Here is a 20,134-nt window from a genome sequence, read left to right on the forward strand (position 1 = left end):
TTCAACAACCCCATGTTGTGCTTGCTACTCAATTATACAGATTTTAGGAATTTAAAAAATCAACTGGATATTTTGCAAACAATTATACTATGGTAAGTATTATGTTACCTTGCTCAAACACCAAGGCACTTCTGCAATTTCACCCTCTGCAAAACAATTCTGAAATTTGACATTGCTGCAATCATTGCATAGATGGTAATTTTCAACAACGGTAAATTATTGGCTTTGCATCACATCAGATGCTAATTTTAAAATCTATCTAGTCTTACCATTCAATAGGTGGTTTCTATCTACTTCCATGGTGAACAACATCTCACCCATGGTGTGGGTACATATAACCTGCACTTGCAACCAACCCACATCTAGATCCATGTCCTGGGGCAGAGATCCAGAGCACCATGTGAAACTCACTTGGTTTTTTGAGCCAAAGTCCCTTTCTGGGGTCCGATACTGGGCCCTATCGCAGGTACTATCATAACATTTAAGATACATTTGTAGAGGTTCATAGATAGGATAGGTTTAGAGGGCCATGGGCCAGACTTAGGCGGGTGGGACTAGTGTGGATGGGGCATTTTTGTCAGGATGGGCAAGTTAGGTCAAAGGCTGCATGACCCTATGACTACAATAATGATGAGCACAGATACATTAAATGGGTATGGAACTGTTGGTCACAGGTCTGTCATAGTATAACACTGGGTTACACCATTGTAGCCCATGTGTCAATTTAATAGTGGGTTAACATTTTTACTCAAAAGTCTTTCATCAGAGCCCAGCATATAATTTCTGGTTAATGAGCGGTCATCATGAATGTTCACCTCTGCTGCCACACATACAGTATAGCTCCACTCCAAGAGATTTATTTGGTCATCCTTGAGGAATCACTAAAATGACAATGCAGATTGTGATGACCATTATTTTCCTTAATCCAATGCACTGTGTCTATTCAGACAACTGGAGATAGAAACCTAGTTAAACTGACACTTCATTCAGCTCTTCAGCTAATTATGTTGACGGTTACTTTTTAACTCAGAATGTTGTTTGGGGTCTGGGGATCAGTTTGACTCCAGTCAGAATTTTCAATGAGAGAGAGGTGAAATCTGTACCAGACTTCATATTTTATCCTAATTTGGGCCAATGTGTCCCAACCACAGAACTGCAAAAATGAAACATAAATAGCTGCAGTGTAATTGACAGGTGATTGTGAGTTAACTTTCTTTTCAATCAACTTCTAAATGAGTCCGGTTGTCTGTGAATGCCAGTGAAGTTTCCACAATTTAAAGAGGGAGCACTATTAAAGAGGATGACCTATCGACTGCCATGACAGCACTTGTACTTGAATTGGACCCAATGGCTCTTTAGCACTAACACCACAAGAGCAAATGGAGGTAACTTATCTTCAGAAATTCTATTTGACAGAACTTTAAACAGAACACAAGGTACAACAATACATGGATGGTATAAGTAAAACACAAAATTAAAACAGAACAAACTGCAAATAGTTAGGAGGTCAGCAGCTACAAAGAGAAAGAGAGTTAATGCTGCTGTGCTAAATCATACTGTAGAACACTGAGAACATGCACAATGTTTAGTCGTATTGGCAGCATGGTCAAGGCCCTTTCATCCAACTGGTCCATTCCAAGGATAATTCTTCACTTAAGCCTCCTTATGTCCTTAATTGAGGTGTCTTTCAGCTGCAAAGTACAGACGTGAGGAGCACAACATGGCAAAGGTGAGAAGGTACTGGAGGTCCTATGTTTGTGCAGCTAACATCTCCATCTACCCTGCTCTCACGATCAAGTCTCCAGGCATTTCAAACCCAAAGGGCCAGGTGATCTTCATGTCTGGGCCTGCAGCTAGTACTTCTAGCATAGGCACATTTATTTGAATGGCCCAGCTAACAAGTGTGTAGAAAGGATCAGGTTTATACAGTTGTACAGGGTCTTGGTGAGACCACACCTGGAGTATTGCGTACAGTTTTGGTCTCCAAATCTGAGGAAGGACATTATTGCCATAGAGGGAGTGCAGAGACGGTTCACCAGACTGATTCTTGGGATGTCAGGACTGTCTTATGAAGAAAGACTGGATATACTTGGTTTATACTCTCTAGAATTTAGAAGATTGAGAGGGGATCTTATAGAAACTTACAAAATTCTTAAGGGGTTGGACAGGCTAGATGCAGGAAGATTGTTCCCGATGTTAGGGAAGTCCAGGACAAGGGGTCACAGCTTAAGGATAAAGGGGAAATCCTTTAAAACCGAGATGAGAAGAACTTTTTTCACGCAGAGAGTGGTGAATCTCTGGAACTCTCTGCCACAGAGGGTAGTTGAGGCCAGTTCATTGGCTATATTTAAGAGGGAGTTAGATGTGGCCCTTGTGGCTAAGGGGATCAGGGGGTATGGAGAGAAGGCAGGTACGGGATACTGAGTTGGATGATCAGCCATGATCATATTGAATGGCGGTGCAGGCTCGAAGGGCCGAATGGCCTACTCCTGCACCTAATTTCTATGTCTATGTTTCTATACCAAACATAGGCACAAAATGCTGGATTATTCAGCGGGTCAGGCTGCACCTATGGAGAAAAAAGGATGGGTGACGTTCTGGGTCTGAAGAAGGGTCCCGACCCAAAATATTACCCATCCTTTTTCTCCAGAGATGCTGCCTGACCCGCTGATTAACTTCAGCAATTGTGTCTATCTTCATCTAAAAGGAGGTCTGGGTGAACTTTATATTTCGTTTTTTAGTGTCAATATATATCAATGATTTAAAAAAAATAATAATTAAAGGTTGATTCATGTGCTGCTCCATAATTTATGATCTTGACTATTATATTTTCTTCCAAGTAATTACAAAGTAATCAAAACTCAAGATTTTTCCAATAGTTTCTGTAGACCAGTGAAAACCAGTGAAAAAATCTTAGAGCCATCAGGATGGTCTTTGGGCTAGATCTACCACCATTCAGGACTTGCTGCATCTCTTCTAATGAGAATCTGAATCGTTTACTCTGTTTCTCTCTTTAAAGGTGCTGCTTAACCTGCTGAGTATCTCCAGCATTTTCTGCTTTATCCTCTCGATATCCAGCATCTGTTATTACTTTAATTTTCAGATCCATTCTGCTGCATGTTCCCAAATCCACATTCTCTGGCCTTACACATAAAATTATTATACTTCATTGTAGCAGATTTTTATTCATAAAATAGCGGATAAGTACCGGAAGGAATGTCAGTTTTACTGTAAAGTTTCTCTTTCGGCTGAGAGACCACCAGGGTTACATCTTCAGGGGCATTTTGTAAAATTTCCACTGCTGCAAGGTGTGCAACACCTTCTAAGTTCATTCCATTTACAGATATCAGACGATCACCTTTAGACAGCAAAAACATAATTGTCATTTAACAAAATTGCCAATTTCACAAAAAATGTGGGTGCACTTTCAAAAAGTAATAAAATAGCCTTAAAATATTTATTAAATTTATTCCAATATTTTAACATATGGTCAATGTTGCATTTTATTAAAATACCAAATTGAACATTTAAATAAAAGCCCCAATGCAATGGACACAACAAACTTGTGACGTTTTGAAGATGCCTATATTACAAAATGTTTCAACAAACTGGACAATTGGTTAATATATCAATTAATAAAAACTATAAAAATACCAAATGATATCAAGTGTTGTTCCAAAATAAAACTCTAATGGACACACCTTGATGATCACTTGCTGGTAAGATCAGAAGCTGCAGTGTGTTTGGCTAACAGCTGAGGCATTGCCCATCTTTGCTGGGAATACAATTGGAGATTGGAGAAAAATACATTGAAACATGCGAAAGAAAACCAACTTTATCAGCTTAGGCCGCACATCCAACCTGGGCTCCCAACTCATAGTTAGATGCCAGATTGAAGTGCTTTGTGCTGAGGAAATCTTAATATTGATGGCTCCTGTTCCTGTTCCCTTTAAAATAACATGACTTCTAGACTCTTTGCCTGACTAATCATGTACTCAACAGATAAGCTGGAGGTACAATGCTGGAGAAGTCAAGAATATTTAACACCTCCTATACTACCATGCACAACAAATGTGATACAGTACCTGGGTTCAGCTGCCGGTCGAGTTCTGCTGGGCCTCCTGGCAAGATAGTGGTGACAAAAATACCCATGTCCAACTTTCCTGTCTTTGATCCACCAACAATCTGAAAACCTATTTTTATGCAATAGATTGGTGAATAGTTATACTATTAGATGGTTTACGATTCTTGAACTTTTCCCCATGCTTTGTAACAACTTGTCAACATGATTTATAACATACTGACGCTGATCATCTCAATTTAAATTCACTTTTTCGCCCAATGTCATTTTATATCTTTGTTATTATTTAGTCATAGCAGCAATAAAAACATTTCAGCTGCTTCCAGGGTACCCATTCACCAGTAGGCAATGTTTTGGCTTTTACTGTACAGAAAGCTTTTACATATTTGTCTTTGATCTTTACATTAAAATCATTGATGCTAAAATTACTTCAACAGCTTCATATCATTATTTCACCCATTGATTAATCAACCAAACACACCGAGTCAACATACCCAAACCATGTTTTACATCCTTCTTCAGCTTTATACATCTGAGCTCCCTTTCTGGTGAAGACAAAGTACTCAATTTCTGATGAAGAGTACCTATCAAACACGAATGATCAACAATTAGGTAAATTACCATATGGAGAAAGTCAAAAAAAAAAAAAAAACGATTTATTTGATCGTTGAAAATAGAATTAAGTAGTTTGACTTACACGTCTCAAACCTTTTGTTTGTGCGCTGTACAATGTTTACATTACTGTGCCAATCTGCTTGGTACACTCTTGACAATAATTATGATACCCCACCTCCACCAAACAACTATAACCAATCTTCAATTTATTTTAAGCACCCAGTAATTAGAATTAAAAACTATGTTTAAAATGCAGTTGCTTCTCCTTATAAAGCTGGTCTCAACATACGTAGATATGGCAATATAGGGAGTGTGAAAACCTCATAAACAATTGTCCAGAAATCAAATAATAGGGCACACAACAATTCAATTGGATAATTAAAAGGGTTACAACTCTAATTAATGCTCGAACTTTTGATTAGATTATACAAAGAAAAAGCTGCCCAAAATGCATCCATCCAGAAACAAATTAATGGTTTGTTATGGATTTGCTTTTGCTTATTTGTATTTTAAACAGCCCAATTAAACAATAATCCAATAAAACGCTATAGATGTTGCTATGCTTTATAGTATAATTAGAATATTAATGTTTCAATTTAAGTCTTTTACTCCTTTATTAGTATTTTAAAGGCAGTTTTTGTGTATTACACACCATTTATGCATTCCTATAATAATTGCGTCAATTAATCATACATAAATTCATTTTATCCCAAGTAACGCTGTTTATTTTATATTGCCTACATTTTCCGTTTCTTAAGATGCATAAACCCATGAAGACACTTGAACATTGTAAACTGAGTTTGCTCTGTTGACTACCAATGGTCATCAAGGCAGCAGGGTCTGATGGGATCTCAAAACTGTACATACTAATTCCTGATTAGAACATGTACAGTAATATGTATTGATACATTTTAAAATGCTGTTACAAAATAAGAAATTTTAGATTTAATATTTATTTCACAATATTTCAGGTAATTATGGCCTTTACTAAGAACTAAGGTATGCTAACCCCTTGACCATATACCATATATTATAGGAGCTTAATTTTTAATGTTTTGAACTTGTTCCAGCATCAGCAAATCAAATACATCTTAGAAAAAGAATTTAAAAAAATTGAGGCTGAAGTCCTTCTTTCAGAGTATTTAACTCCCCTTTACTCTGATGTTCAATCAGCTCTCAAATTCAGCTGCCTTTGCATCACAATACTCTATAAATTATGGTAGACACAAAATGCTGGAGTAACTCAGCGGGACAGGCAGCATCTCTGGAGAGAAGGAATGGATGACTTTTCAGGTCAAGACCCTTCTTCAGGCTGATGTCAGGGGTGTGGGCGGGATAGAATGTGGTCAGAGACAGTAAGACTGGTGGGAGAACTGAGAAGGGGGAGGGGATGGAGAGCGAGGGAAAGCAAGGGTTATTTGAAGTTAGAAAAGTCAATGTTCATACCGCTGGGGTTTAAGCTACCCAAGCGAAATATGATGTGCTGTTCCTCCCATTTGCACTGGGCCTCACTCTAACAATGGATGAGGCCCAAGACAAAAAGGTCAGATTGAGGAATGGGAGGGGGAGTTAAAGTGCTAAACCAGTATCCCCAGTTCTTTCCTACACTATAAATTAATGTAGCATGTTACAGAGCACTACAGCTGTGGTACAAAAGTACCAAGGGCAAATATGCTGACTAACTTAAGCTACAGTAAGGTTTGAACATAGGTAACCAAATAAATAATTACTTCACCATAAGAGGTGAGATGGATTAAGGTGCATGGTTTGCAAATTTATCACAGTTGTTCTCTTGCTTGTATTATTTAAAGACAACGTGCAAAACATAAAAAAAGAGATTTTGTTTAAGAAGGAATTGCAGATGCTGGAAAATCGGTAGACAAAAGTCCTGGAGAAACTCAGTGGGTGCAGCAGCATCTATGGAGCAATGTTTCAGGCCAAAACCCTTCTTCAGACTTCAATATAAAGAGATTTGTCTTCATGATGGGATTGTCCTTCATCATAGAAACATAGAAACATAGCTATTAGGTGCAGGAGTAGGCCATTCGGCCCTTCGAGCCTGCACCGCTTTCAATATGATCATGGCTGATCATCCAACTCAGTATCCCGTACCTGCCTTCTCTCCATACCCCCTGATCCCCTTAGCCACAAGGGCGACATCTAACTCCCTCTTAAGTATAGCCAATGAACTGGCCTCAACTACCCTCTGTGGCAGAGAGTTCCAGAGATTCACCACTCTCTGTGTGAATAAAGTTCTTCTCATCTCGGTTTTAAAGGATTTCCCCCTTATCCTTAAGCTGTGACCCCTTGTCCTGGACTTCCCAAACTTGGTGAACAATCTTCCTGCATCTAGCCTGTCCAACCCCTTAAGAATTTTGTAAGTTTCTATAAGATCCCCTCTCAATCTCCTAAATGCTAGAGAGTATAAACCAAAGTCTATCCAGTCTTTCTTCATAAGACAGTCCTGACATCCCAGGAATCAGTCTGGTGAACCGTCTCTGCACTCCCTCTATGGCAATAATGTCCTTCCTCAGATTTGGAGACCAAAACTGTACGCAATACTCCAGGTGTGGTCTCACCAAGACCCTGTACAACTGCAGTAGAACCTCCCTGCTCCTATACTCAAATCCTTTTTCAATGAAAGCTAACATACCATTCGCTTTCTTTACTGCCTGCTGCACCTGCATGCCTACCTTCAATGACTGGTGTACCATGACACCCAGGTCTCGCTGTATCTCCCCCTTTCCCAATCGGCCACCATTTAGATAATAGTCTGCTTTCCCGTTTTTGCCACCAAAATGGATAACCTCACAATTATCCACATTATACTGCATCTGCCAAACATTTGCCCACTCACCCAGCCTATCCAAGTCACCTTGCAGTCTCCTAGTATCCTCCTCACAGCTAACACTGCCCCCCAGCTTAGTGTCATCCGCAAACTTGGAGATATTGCCTTCAATTCCCTCATCCAGATCATTAAAATATATTGTAAATAGCTGGGGTCCCAGCACTGAGCTTTGCGGTACCCCACTAGTCACTGCCTGCCATTGTGAAAAGGACCCGTTTACTCCTACTCTTTGCTTCCTGTTTGCCAGCCAGTTCTCTATCCACATCAATACTGAACCCCCAATGCCGTGTGCTTTAAGTTTGTATACTAATCTCTTATGTGGGACCTTGTCGAAAGCCTTCTGGAAGTCCAGATACACCACATCCACTGCTTCTCCCCTATCCACGCTACTAGTTACATCCTCGAAAAATTCTATAAGATTCGTCAGACACGATTTACCTTTCATAAATCCATGCTGACTTTGTCCAATGATTTCACCACTTTCCAAATGTGCTGCTATCCCATCTTTAATAACTGACTCTAGCAGTTTCCCCACTACCGATGTTAGACTAACTGGTCTGTAATTCCCTATTTTCTCTCTCCCTCCCTTCTTAAAAAGTGGGGTTACATTTGCTACCCGCCAATCTTCAGGAACTACTCCAGAATCTAAAGAGTTTTGAAAGATTATTACTAATGCATCCACTATTTCTGAGGCTACTTCCTTAAGTACTCTGGGATGCAGCCTATCTGGCCCTGGGGATTTATCGGCCTTTAATCCATTCAATTTACCCGACACCACTTCCTGGCTAACCTGGATTTCACTCAATTCCTCCAACTCCTTTGACCCGCGGTCCCCTGCTATTTCCGGCAAATTATTTATGTCTTCCTTAGTGAAGACGGAACCAAAGTAGTTATTCAATTGGTCCGCCATGTCCTTGTTCCCCATGATCAACTCACCTGTTTCTGACTGCAAGGGACCTACATTTTTGTTTTAACTAATCTCTTTCTAATCATGACAAAAGGAATTTACTCAGAAATGAATAGAATCTTCATGCATCAACATCCAAGGCCTCGTCACCTTTCAGACTCAGCGTCGGTAATATGTATTGATATGCTAAAATGGAATAATCTATATACTTTTAAATCTGTGTGTGTGTGTGTGGGTGTACGGCAATTTGCATTTGGAACGTTTCTCCTCGAAAACCAAACGCAAAAACGCGGAGATTTTTACAATTTCGCTAGGGATTTAACATAAATTCGGATATCCACTCATTGAATTTCGGCATTTATCTCTATATATTTTCAATAAAATTCTTCACAAAACTTACTGTTTTGTTTAAATCAGAGCGCTGCCCAGCTGCGGACACCCCCCCCCCCCCCCACTCTCGATTCAAGCAGATGCTGTCATGTGAGATTCATTGTTCACAAGATTAATTATCTGAAATTATTGAATTCAGTGTCCTTAAGTTTATAATGCGTCATGTCAGAAGATATAATTCTTGCCTTGAACTTACATTGAGCTCCATCATAATAGGGCAAGAGGCCAAATGCAGAAAGGTCAGGTCAGGAGTGGCCAATGACACTGAGAATTAACATGAGAACTGTGAACTGAATAGATGTCAGTCCAAGCTCCCATCAACTCCTCTTTCACATGGATACTACATTAGCCATCTTTTCTCCACGTTCCCATTGGTCCTCCACAAATAAAGAGCCAATTAACTTACCACCCCACATATTTTTGGGATGTGGGAAGGAACCAGAGCAACCAATGCAAATCCAAAGGTCATTGGAGATAATGGACGAAATCCACTCATTCAGCAGCGGAAGTTCAGGATTGAATGCAGGTCTCTAGAGCTATCAGGCAGCAGATCTACTAGCACCACGGTTGTGTTGTCCCAAATGGAAATGGTGTTTGCCACTTAGAATGTGTATTAATACAGTTTTTACAAATTTTTTATGAAGAAAAATTGAAAAAAAAGAAGAAATTAAGGGGGTAAGGAGTGAATAAAATTAGAATATGATCCTTAAACATAACCCCCTGAAGTTTACACTAGCTATTATTGTGCATGTATAAACCCAATTGGTAATTCTATCAAATATTTTGTGTCTGACCTATGGCATTTGCCTGATTAGAGTCTTCAGCAGATAATGAATCAGGAGCACGAACTCTTCGGGCAGGGCTTCGGTGTAAGGCAGCCTGAGACTTCTTTGGACTGATGATACTTGAACAAAGTAATAAAAATGATAAAATGGAAGATGAATGAACAACAGACATAAATAAATATATAAATACATTAAATTAGGCTATATTTTACATACAACAGTCCCCATTACAGCTAGTCTCTGAATTAAATTAGATTGTAATAAAATCAAACTACTTGTCATGTGACAAAGAAACACCAACATATTTTAATTGAATGCTTTTGGAGAAATTGCTAATTAATCAATTAGATTAATCAAGAAAATTAAAAAAAGATTGATCCTGCCTCTTTATGATTTGAACAAGAGGCAGCATGACAAACTAGTTTTTAGTTAAATTTGATGCTATCATTTACATTAAAAACAAGTAAATATCCAGCCTCAACAGCAGCATCCAGAGAACAAATGCTTAAAAAAAAAATCAGATATTTTACGTATTATTATGTTTCGGTTTCTGCTAAAACTAAAATAATCCCCGTTTTATTCCAGGATAGAAATTGCCCACTTATCCATGTATAATTGCTGATTGAGCTTGTATTATTGTCATTTTGTGACAACTCAAAGATAAATATAAAATGATTTATTCTTTTGTCAAATTCTCTCTTCTTTTCTTCTCCTAATCAACATCAGAGATTAGGATTGAATCTGGGTTGCCAGAACTGCTCTGCCACTGTATCATGCAATGGCTAGTCATCAGACATTCAAACCCGAGTGCATTTAGATTGTGCCTGGGCATGGTCAAACGCAGACCTCTGAGATGATCTGCCATCTGACCATCCACTCCATGTGTTTCTATAGGCAAAGTCTAGATGCACTGCATTTAATTCTCAGCTTTACACCATGATGTTTTTATGTTAAATTCTTTAATGTTGTGTTTTATTTTTTATTGATGTGCTGCAAATGGCAACTCAAATTTCACTGCACCAGAAATGGTGTATGTCACAATAAATGTCCTTTGTCCTTTGATGTCCTATGTTGGAATAGCAATCTTATTTATTTGAGACATGTACTGCTAAGATCTCTCTTTTGTTTTCTAATTATGTATTCACTCTTTCATTTTCTAATTATTTATTCACTATTTTGACGTTTTTCAGATATTATTTAAGATTTAAATACATTGTTTTCACTATTTAAATCCATCCAAATGCTTTTTCTAAATATATCTGACACACTGTATTCAAACTCTGTTCAGAAAATCTTTGACAACTGCCAGACTATCAAAGGCTGTTGGATGTTCATGGGTGGGCTAAAGTAGTCGGGCCGCTGAGGCTTGCGTGTTGCCAATCCAGAACTCGTGTGCTGTCTGTGTGGAGTTTGCATGTTCTCCCGGTGTCGGTTTCCACTGGGCGGTTTGGTTTACTCACGCATCTCAAAGATGTGCGTAGTTGTAGTTTAATTTGCTACTGTAGATTGCCCCTATTGTGTAGTGAGTCGATGCAATAGTGGGGTAAAATAGAGCTAGTGTAAATGAGTGATCAATGGTCAGTGTAAACGCGTGATTGATGGTCAGTGTGAGCGCAGTGGGATTAAGGGCCCGTTTCCATGGTGTAACTAACAATCAATCAATCAATCCAATTAATCAATCCTAAACTTTAGCCATTTATATGGTTGGTAGAGCAGTTGATTATCTGTGTCTAACACCACAAACCTATTTCTCATCTATAGCCATTCCTCATGCAGAAACATACCTGCTCTTGATCAGCTGCTCACTTTCTGCCACAGACTCTGTGTCTGAGCGGTGAGCTGGATGTTTCATTTTGAGTTCAGTCGCTCCATCCAGCAGCAGATGTGAAGGGTGAATGAGCTGACTGCTAAAAATGGGTGTGCTTCTTCGTTTCAAGTCAGAAACCTGACGAAGGTCATAGTGAGATTTACTGAGGATGGGAGGATGTTGCTCCCACAAAGTTCTGTACATCTTGTCTTTTGAGATGCTATGCAGGGGCTGGTTCAAGGCTGCCTCGGACCTGGACATGCGTTTCAGAAGTTCAGATCGCGTAAGTTGTGACGGATCAGTTATTTTGTTGTATGCACTGACAGCAAGACTGGAACTACTATTCACTCTGCCCATGCTGAATAAACCTGCCGAGTCTCCATTGTAGTTCAGACTGTTGACAGATAAAATTTCTAAACCAGAAAAGAGAGAAAAGTGAATTCATTAAACATACAATTTTTCACAAACCAATCTTCTATAATAAGTCTTAAAGGGATTGTGCAATCACCATCATTACATTTTGCAATATTATTCATAGTAAACTAGAAAATGTTGAATAAAGCAAACTTATTACTCAACTCATTTTGTAAATTGCAATCCTAATGGTCATCTTTGGATACTTTCAATGGTTACCTCCTGAATTTGTTACCTTTTGTTAAATTACTAAGTGAGTGTGCAACCATTGCTCTCAGAGCATATCTCAGCTAAACTCATAATATCACAATCACACTCATATTACTTCCAAAAAGATGAATGTTTACAGATTCAAGTCTCTGTACATTGCTGTTTAGCTTATCACTATGATAAAAAAAACTGAACAATTGGATCTGTTTGAGTATCTCATTCAAGAATATATGAATCCAGGTAAAATCACATTTACCTTCCTGACAATCAACACCACAGTCTTTTCCAATGTACTTTGATGTGTTTTATACAAAAAGAATGTTAAAATCCTGAAGTACATAAAACTCCACATTAAAGGGGTCCGCATTATAATCAGTTGCATAATTTTCGTGATAATCTTATTTAAAATAGAACTGGCATTAGGAAATTAAATAAGGAAATGAAGAATATTTTAATAATTTTAACATTTTCTTTTCAATTTTTAAACACATAATTTTAAAAGTTAAGAAAGTAATCGTGTCCACACAATGCGCAACAAAGCACATGAGATGAAACATTATTCCCTTATCGTGCATCTATACACTGTGAATGGATTGATTGTAATCATGCATTGTCTTTTTGCTGAGTGATTAACATTCAACAGAAGCTTTTCACTGTACTTCGGTACACGTGTCAATAAACTAAACTGATAAAGTATTTGCATCCATACCAATTTCCTCCAAGCTCCGATTGTTCTTTCGTGCTCTCATCTGCAGCTGAAATTTGTGCTGGGATGAGACCAGATGCAAGAGATATTGACAGGTCTTGCTGCTATCTGTCTGAAACAGATGTTTAATGCCATCCGAAGTGTTCTGTAATGTAATCTTCTTTCTCTGCATAAATTAGGAAGACAATATCGATTTTGGAATGGAGCAGAAATTGATAGGACATTAGAGTACTTGAGCGTGATGGAACTTTATTTGTGTTCTGATGCAAAAGATTCACATAAAATGAAGTGAAATCACTATCAACACTGCATAGTTTTGTTCAATTATAACTTAATATGTAACTTTATTGAATAAACTTAAATCAGTTAAAATTGCTCTATTCCTTACGCATCAAAGGACAAGTGATAACTCCTGCTTCTAAATCATTCATCACATCGAGAAAACTATTTGTTTTTTAAATGACTGAAATACAACTAGAAAAATATACCAAATGGTAAATAAGAGAAATCTGTAGATAAGTTAATTGGTATTTCTGAGTACTGTGTAACAGGTTGGTCTGTGGGTTACAGCTGTTCTTTCACCTCTGAAATAAAGATAATCCAAAACTGATTCTTGAAGTAAAAGTTTATTTTTCATCCTTTCATCAGAAAACTGAATGAAAGTACAACCCTCATCCTCTGATATCAAATTGAATTTCACTAGGCAGGACTTAAACAATCTGAGAAACCAAAAGATAAATTCTTCTAATAATAACTTTAGCATTTCAATCTCCATTCATTTGTTCCACTCGACACAGCTGAGTGTAAAACATAAGTTTGATGTAGCTTGTCTTGTATATCTCTGTTCCAACTACTTTCAATCTTCATGAAAACATTTGTAGCATCAATATCTCTCAGAACACTACGAGCATGTTACATGAGTAAACAAAACATGTATGAGACACAAGAAATGGCAGATGCTAGAATCTGGAGCAAAAAACCCTAACATTTTTGAATAAACTTAGCAGGTCAGACAGCATCAGGGGAGACAGAAGCTGAGGTTTTGGGTCAAGACCTTGTCGGGAATACTAAACCAGTCATAGCTACTGCAAATGATACATCAGAACTGGAATACACTTACGTTGAATGAGATTTTTTTTGTATCTCGCCATGGAAATCGAAGGACTTCTGTTCTGACCCCATTTTGTAACATATAAACAATTACACCTTTTGAACAAATGCCTAGATTAATTCCAGTGTGCGATTTCTTTTCTGGTAAAACCCAATGGAATAGCACTCCATATTCAGGCAGTTTCTGGCATACCTGAAAGTAGAAGAAAATAAAGAAAAAATACCATTGAGACATAGCACACATTCAGAATGACTCAAAGAGAAACAAACGCCGCAATTTCCGATGTCACACATCTAGGGAAATCTAATGAAAATGTCTTTATGGAGCTGAACCAAAATATTATTGGCCTGTGATAGCATTGGCCCAAGTACATGAATATTATATCTAATTACCGTGTTATGGTGGATATCCAGAGTTTTTAAATATATTTTTAAGCATTCTCTCAGGTTCAAGAATGTCTTACTTCTGCTGTAGTTCTGTGGATTTTAAGGAGACTGTTGAACATTGTGGATAACTATTTTTTACTTGGAGATGACTACTGTAGGTAATCCATCTCTCCAGCATGCAACAAGGAGAGCAGGAATCATCCCATCAAATCATAAGTCTTAGAAACTTTTCTTCAGACAGCTGATTGGCATTCTGGTGCACCTGTGGCATTGATAGGTCGATTTTTGATTGGTGCGGGTGTCGGAGGTTATGGGGTGAAGGCAGGAGAATGGGTTTAGGAAGGATCGATCAGCCATGATTGAATGGCGGAATAGACTTGATGGGCTGAATGGCCTAATTCTACCCTATCATTATGATTAGTGGAGTTCACCATTAACATCTGCCTTCCTAATGCATGGCTCCCAAAGTATGAGAAGTAACCTTGGTTAATATGGAATTTGATTGTTGGGATTGGTGTTGTCCGGTGGGATGGGTTAGAGAGGACCTTACATAATCATTTGAAAGATAACTATCACAATATTAACCAAAACAAAAGGAAACAGGTAATCCACATGCCTCAAGAATCCATTCCTAATAATGTTCACCAAATTGCTGTGTAACAGGTATTTTCATTTATTCAGTATGTGTTGTTTACTGCTTTTACTATAACTCTAAACATTATAACAAGCAGAACATTTAAATGAATAGGTAGCAATGAAGTTAGCCTGACATCGGTGGTGGGGAAGATGCCGGTGTCAATTATAAAAGATGAGATAGTGCACATTTGGATAGCAGTAACGGGATCGGTCCGAGTCAGAATGGATTTACAAAGGGGAAATCATGCTTGACTAATCTTCTGGAATTTTTTGAAAATGTAATTTTGAAAATGGACAAGGGAGAGCCAGTGGATGTAGTGTACCTGGACCTTCAGAAAGCATTTGATAAGGTCCCACATAGGAGATTAGTGGGCAAAATTAGGGCACATGGTATTGGGGGTAGAGTGCTGACATGGATAGAGAAGTGGTTGGCAGACAGGAAACAAAGAGTAGGGATTAACTGGTCCCTTTCAGAATGGCAGGCGGTGGCTAGTGGGGTACCGCAAGGCTTGGTGCTGGGACTGCAGCTATTTACAATATACATCAATGATTTGGATGAAGGGATTCAAAGTAACATTAGCAAATTTGCAGATGACACAAAGCTGGGTGGCATGTGAACTGTGAGGAGGATGCTATGAGAATGCAGGGTGACTTGGACAGGTTGGGGGAGTGGGCAGATACATGGCAGATGAAGTTTAATGTGGATAAATGTGAGATTATCCACTTTGGTAGCAAAAACAGGAAGGCAGATTACTATCTAAATGGCGTCAAGTTGGGAAAAGGAGAAGTACAACGGGATCTGAGGGTCCTTGTACATCAGTCTATGAAAGTAAGCATGCAGGTACAGCAGGCAGTGAAGAAAGCGAATGGCATGTTGGCCTTTATAACAAGAGGAATCGAATATAGGAGCAAAGAGGTCCTGCAGTTGTACAGAACCCTAGTGAGACATAGCTGGAGTATTGTGTGCAGTTTTGGTTCCCTAATTTGAGGAAGGGCATTCTTGCTATTGAGGGAGTACAGCGTAGGTTTACAAGGTTAATTCCCGGGATGGCAGAATTGTCATATGCTGAGAGAATGGACCAGCTGGGCTTGTACATTCTGGAGTTTAGAAGGATGAGAGGGAATCTCATTGAACCATATAAGATTGTTAAGGTCTTGGACACACTAGAGGCAGGAAACATGTTCCCGATGTTGGGGGAGTCCAGAACCAGGGGCCACAGTTTAAGAATAAGGTGTAAGCCATTTAGAATGGAGACAAGGAAACACTTTTTTTCACAAAGAGTGGTGAGTCTGTGGAATTCTTTGCCTCAGAGGGCGGTGGAGGCAGGTTCTCTGGATGCTTTCAAGAGAAAGCTAGATAGGGCTCTTAAAAATAGCGGAGTCAGGGGATATGGGGAGAAGGCAGGAATGGGGTACTAATTGGGGATGATCAGCCATGATCACATTGAATGGCGGTGCTGGCTCGAAGGGCCAAATGGCCTGCTCCTGCACCTATTATCTATTGTCTAAGTACAATTCTCTGCAAATGCACATCTCAAATACTTCATTTATTCATTTATTTATTTTATTGTGTTTTATTATTATCAACTGTCATGAAGTTTTTTGAGTAGCTCATGGTACTAATTGCGGCACTATTATTAATTCAGGCATTTCTAATGTTAGAAAGGAATAAAGCATCTAGGAATTATTTTGTAATATTGTTAATTACTCAAATCTCATTAGCCGGAGAACAGCACACACAACAAATTGTTTTTCTTTATTATTTAGCATTAAAAAGTGAACATTAACAATTCAAATTCACCTTCAAAATCACTTTCTCCTATCCACACATTTGCAGTTAAAGTTCAGTATCTGGAAACTGCTCCCAATTGTTTAAAATGTACCAGATTTATAGATACTACTGGTTCAGTCTAACATAGTTAGTGATAAGTAAATCAGAAAGATTCATAATTATTTCTAGCCCTTCACTCAAAGAAAGCATTACTGCAGAGGCAAACTGACTAGTATTATACTAGCACAAAAGAGTAAAATAACATTTTTGTCTGCCTTACATCTTGAACACTCTAGTACACATGTTTAACAACTTTATCGAAGAGGAAAATACACCTCATACCAATAAAAGTAATAATTTGATTTTATTAAAGTAATAAAAAAAGTTCAAACCTGCACAAAACTTTCTCCCCTTGTGCTTTATATTATCAGCACAGCCTCATAAGTTCACAATTATTAGAAGCAGAATTAGACATTTTGGCCCATTGTCTACTCCTCCATGGCTGATCTATCTTACCTTCTCAACCCCATTTGCCTGCCTTCACCCCATAACTCCTGATAGCCGTACTAATCAAGAATCTGTCAATCTCTGCCTTAAAATTATCCATTGACTTGGCCTCCACATCCTTCTGTAGCAATGAATTCCACAGATTCATTCATGAAAAAGTTAAAGATTATTGCACAATCTAGTTGAAATGGTCCAAATTTTAGGGGCGAATGACTCAACCATTCAATTAACTCCTTACTATAATCACGATTAAAAATAAAGTAACTCTCCACTCCAATCCTTCCCCACGATTTCCATGTTAAAATGGATCACCTTGAGAAACTCAAGCTCAGATTCAGATTCAGTGGCTCCACAATATGTGATGTGTAATTTAGGCAGCTCTTCCTTCAGGTAAGACTGATTCAAGGACTCTACCACTCCAATTGGTACATAATGCTCGAGCCGGAAATAGGTTCTCCCATGAATCTGAAACAGAAATGAATGAAATTAAATACTTTCCAGATAAGATGTAGTTTAGGACAATATATTTTTGGAGGCGAGGATCAGATACCATTTCTCACTCAATTGAAGTGAGGTTTTCAAACTTTTCTCCAGATTATGTTATATTATATTTTTCCTCTCTCATCGGGCAATAGGTGTAGATGTGTGAAAACGCACACTTTCAGATTCTGGAACAGTTTCTTCCCAACTGTTATCAGGCAACTGAACCATCCTACCATAACTAGAGAGCTGTCCTGAGCAACCCCATTGGAGACTCTTGGACTATCTTTAATTAGCCTTTGCCTTGTACTAAATGTTATTCCCTTTATCATGTATCTGTACACTGTGGATGGCTCGATTGTAATCATATATTGTCCTTCCGCTGACTGGTTAGCGCACCACAAAACCATTTCACTGTACCTCGGTACACGTGATAATAAACTAAACTAAACTCATACACTTGCAGAGATATTCTCTCTAAAATTACAAAAGGCAGTGCCAATTACCGAAACAACACTGTTGTTAATATTGGTGCACACCAAATGATATAAGAAAACCAGGCTAACAAAAATACTGAAATGCAATCAGCAGATCAGGCAGCATCTGTGAAAAGACAGATATGGAACAATTTATTTAAAATGTACCGGTTCAAATCTGTAGAGCAAGGAATCAGCACAAATAAATTAAAAGATAAAATGGTTCATGTAGCAGAATGAATCTGAAAGCTTATTTACAAAATCACAGATCAGTAAATGGATCTATACCTCTGGTTGGTAGTCCCCAAATTCAGACTGAAGAGCCAGTGAGGCAAGAAGCATAGCTGTTTCATTGTTGCAATGCAACCTCTCCTCCAATATATCCCTTCGCAACTGCAAATAGTACTGATGTCTGGTCAGTGTGTGCCTTCATTAAAAAAAAAAGAGAACGACAATGTGACATGCATCTTAAAACAAGAAATGAATAATGTTAATTTCAATATATGCACAATGCAATTAGATCTAAGTAAATTTAAGTAAGTTTATTGGCCTCGTTTGCCGTTCCACAATTAAGAGCAGCAGGATTTAGAAGATATATATTTTTTAACTACTCGTGGATAAAAACTGTTTTTATGTCTGGCTGTGGCAGCTTTGACAGTCCGGAGTCGCCTTCCAGAGGGAAGTGATTCAAAGGGTTTGTGGCCAGAATGAGAGGGGTCAGAGATGATCTTACCCGCTCGCTTCCTGGCCCTTGCAGTGTACAGTTCATCAATGGAGGGAAGGTTGCAGCCAATAATCTTCTCTGCTTATCGGCGATTCGCTGCAGCCTCCAGGTGTCGTGCTTGGTGGCTGAGCCAAACCAGACCATAATGGAGAAGGTGAGAACGGGCTCTACGATGGCTGTGTAGAATTGGACCATCATTGCCTGTGGCAGTTTGTGCTTCCTCAGCTGCCGCAGGAAGTACATCCTCTGTTGTACCTTTTTGACTGTGAAGTCGATGGTAGCCTCCCACTTAAGGTCCTTGGAGATGATGGTTCCTAGGAACTTAAAATACTCCACAGATGTGACTGTGGTGTTGTTGATGGTGAGTGGGGTGAGGGGAGGGGGAGCTCTCCTAAAGTCTACAATCAATTCCACTGTCTTAAGAGCATTGAGCTCTAGGTTGTTGAGCTACGGCACCAGGATGCCAGCTGTGACACTTCTTGTTTGTAGGCAGATTCCTCCCCATCCTCAATCAGTCCAATCAGGGTTGTGTCGTCCGCAAACTTGAGAAGCTTGACAGAGGTGTCTGTGGAGGTGCAGTCGTTGGTGTAGAGAGAGTAGAGGAGAGGAGAGAGTACGCAGCCTTGCGGTGCTCCTATGCTGAGTGTTTGCGGGTCTGAGATGTGCTTTCCCAGCCTCACATGCTCTTGGACTGTATAACAGTGCCGTATAAAAGTGATCACGTGTTCTCTCCCCTCTGGTGGGGCAGGTAACATGAAGTCTGTATTTTGGAAGGTCACGGCTGAGGTTAGCTTTTTTAAAGTCCCCCAAAACAATGACCATGGAGTCCGGGAAGTCACTCTCTACCCTCATTACCCAAGAGGCACAAAATAGTAGATAACTATCCCAGTCTCAGATATGGTCACAGAGACTCAATGACCATAATGAATAGATGCTTCAATGAGATGGAATGTTGCCCTTTCATTCCAGAGACTAACTTCATCCCAGACACATGGGATGTAAGTGGCTCCCTATTGATTTAAAGGTCGCAATTGAAATTGACTTTATCATTCTTAAACTATGTCCTGTTGGATGAAATTTTACAGCAAACATTATTAATTCAGTGGCTTCAAATAGGGACAACACAGAATGGTGGCGCGATACACTTAAAAAAACGTGAAATAAAATCTAAAAATACTGGAAATATTCAACAGGTCAGGCGGCATCTGTGGAAAGAGAAACAGTCACCATTTCAGATTGAAGATTCTTCTTCAGAACTGGAAAATGTAGTTTTAAATCGC

The 20,134-nt window shown here is 38.9% G+C and overlaps 1 protein-coding gene across 3 annotated transcripts in view; it reads right to left on the reverse strand.

Annotated features, from left to right (window-relative positions):
* ptpn13 (protein tyrosine phosphatase non-receptor type 13) overlaps window positions 1–20,134 on the reverse strand; it is a 236,941-nt gene that overhangs the window by 86,850 nt on the left and 129,957 nt on the right. For all 3 annotated transcript variants that reach the window (XM_055640029.1, XM_055640022.1, XM_055640017.1), the window contains 9 exons: window positions 18,419–18,557; window positions 17,487–17,639; window positions 13,884–14,066; window positions 12,767–12,929; window positions 11,411–11,846; window positions 9,636–9,745; window positions 4,576–4,665; window positions 4,086–4,193; window positions 3,209–3,358 (listed from right to left, as the gene is read on the reverse strand). In XM_055640029.1, coding sequence (XP_055496004.1) covers window positions 3,209–3,358; window positions 4,086–4,193; window positions 4,576–4,665; window positions 9,636–9,745; window positions 11,411–11,846; window positions 12,767–12,929; window positions 13,884–14,066; window positions 17,487–17,639; window positions 18,419–18,557 — 1,532 coding nt within the window. The remainder of the gene's footprint in view (window positions 1–3,208; window positions 3,359–4,085; window positions 4,194–4,575; window positions 4,666–9,635; window positions 9,746–11,410; window positions 11,847–12,766; window positions 12,930–13,883; window positions 14,067–17,486; window positions 17,640–18,418; window positions 18,558–20,134) is intronic.

The sequence above is a fragment of the Leucoraja erinacea genome, chromosome 1, assembly GCF_028641065.1.
Source record: "Leucoraja erinacea ecotype New England chromosome 1, Leri_hhj_1, whole genome shotgun sequence".
Taxonomy (NCBI): domain Eukaryota; kingdom Metazoa; phylum Chordata; class Chondrichthyes; order Rajiformes; family Rajidae; genus Leucoraja; species Leucoraja erinaceus.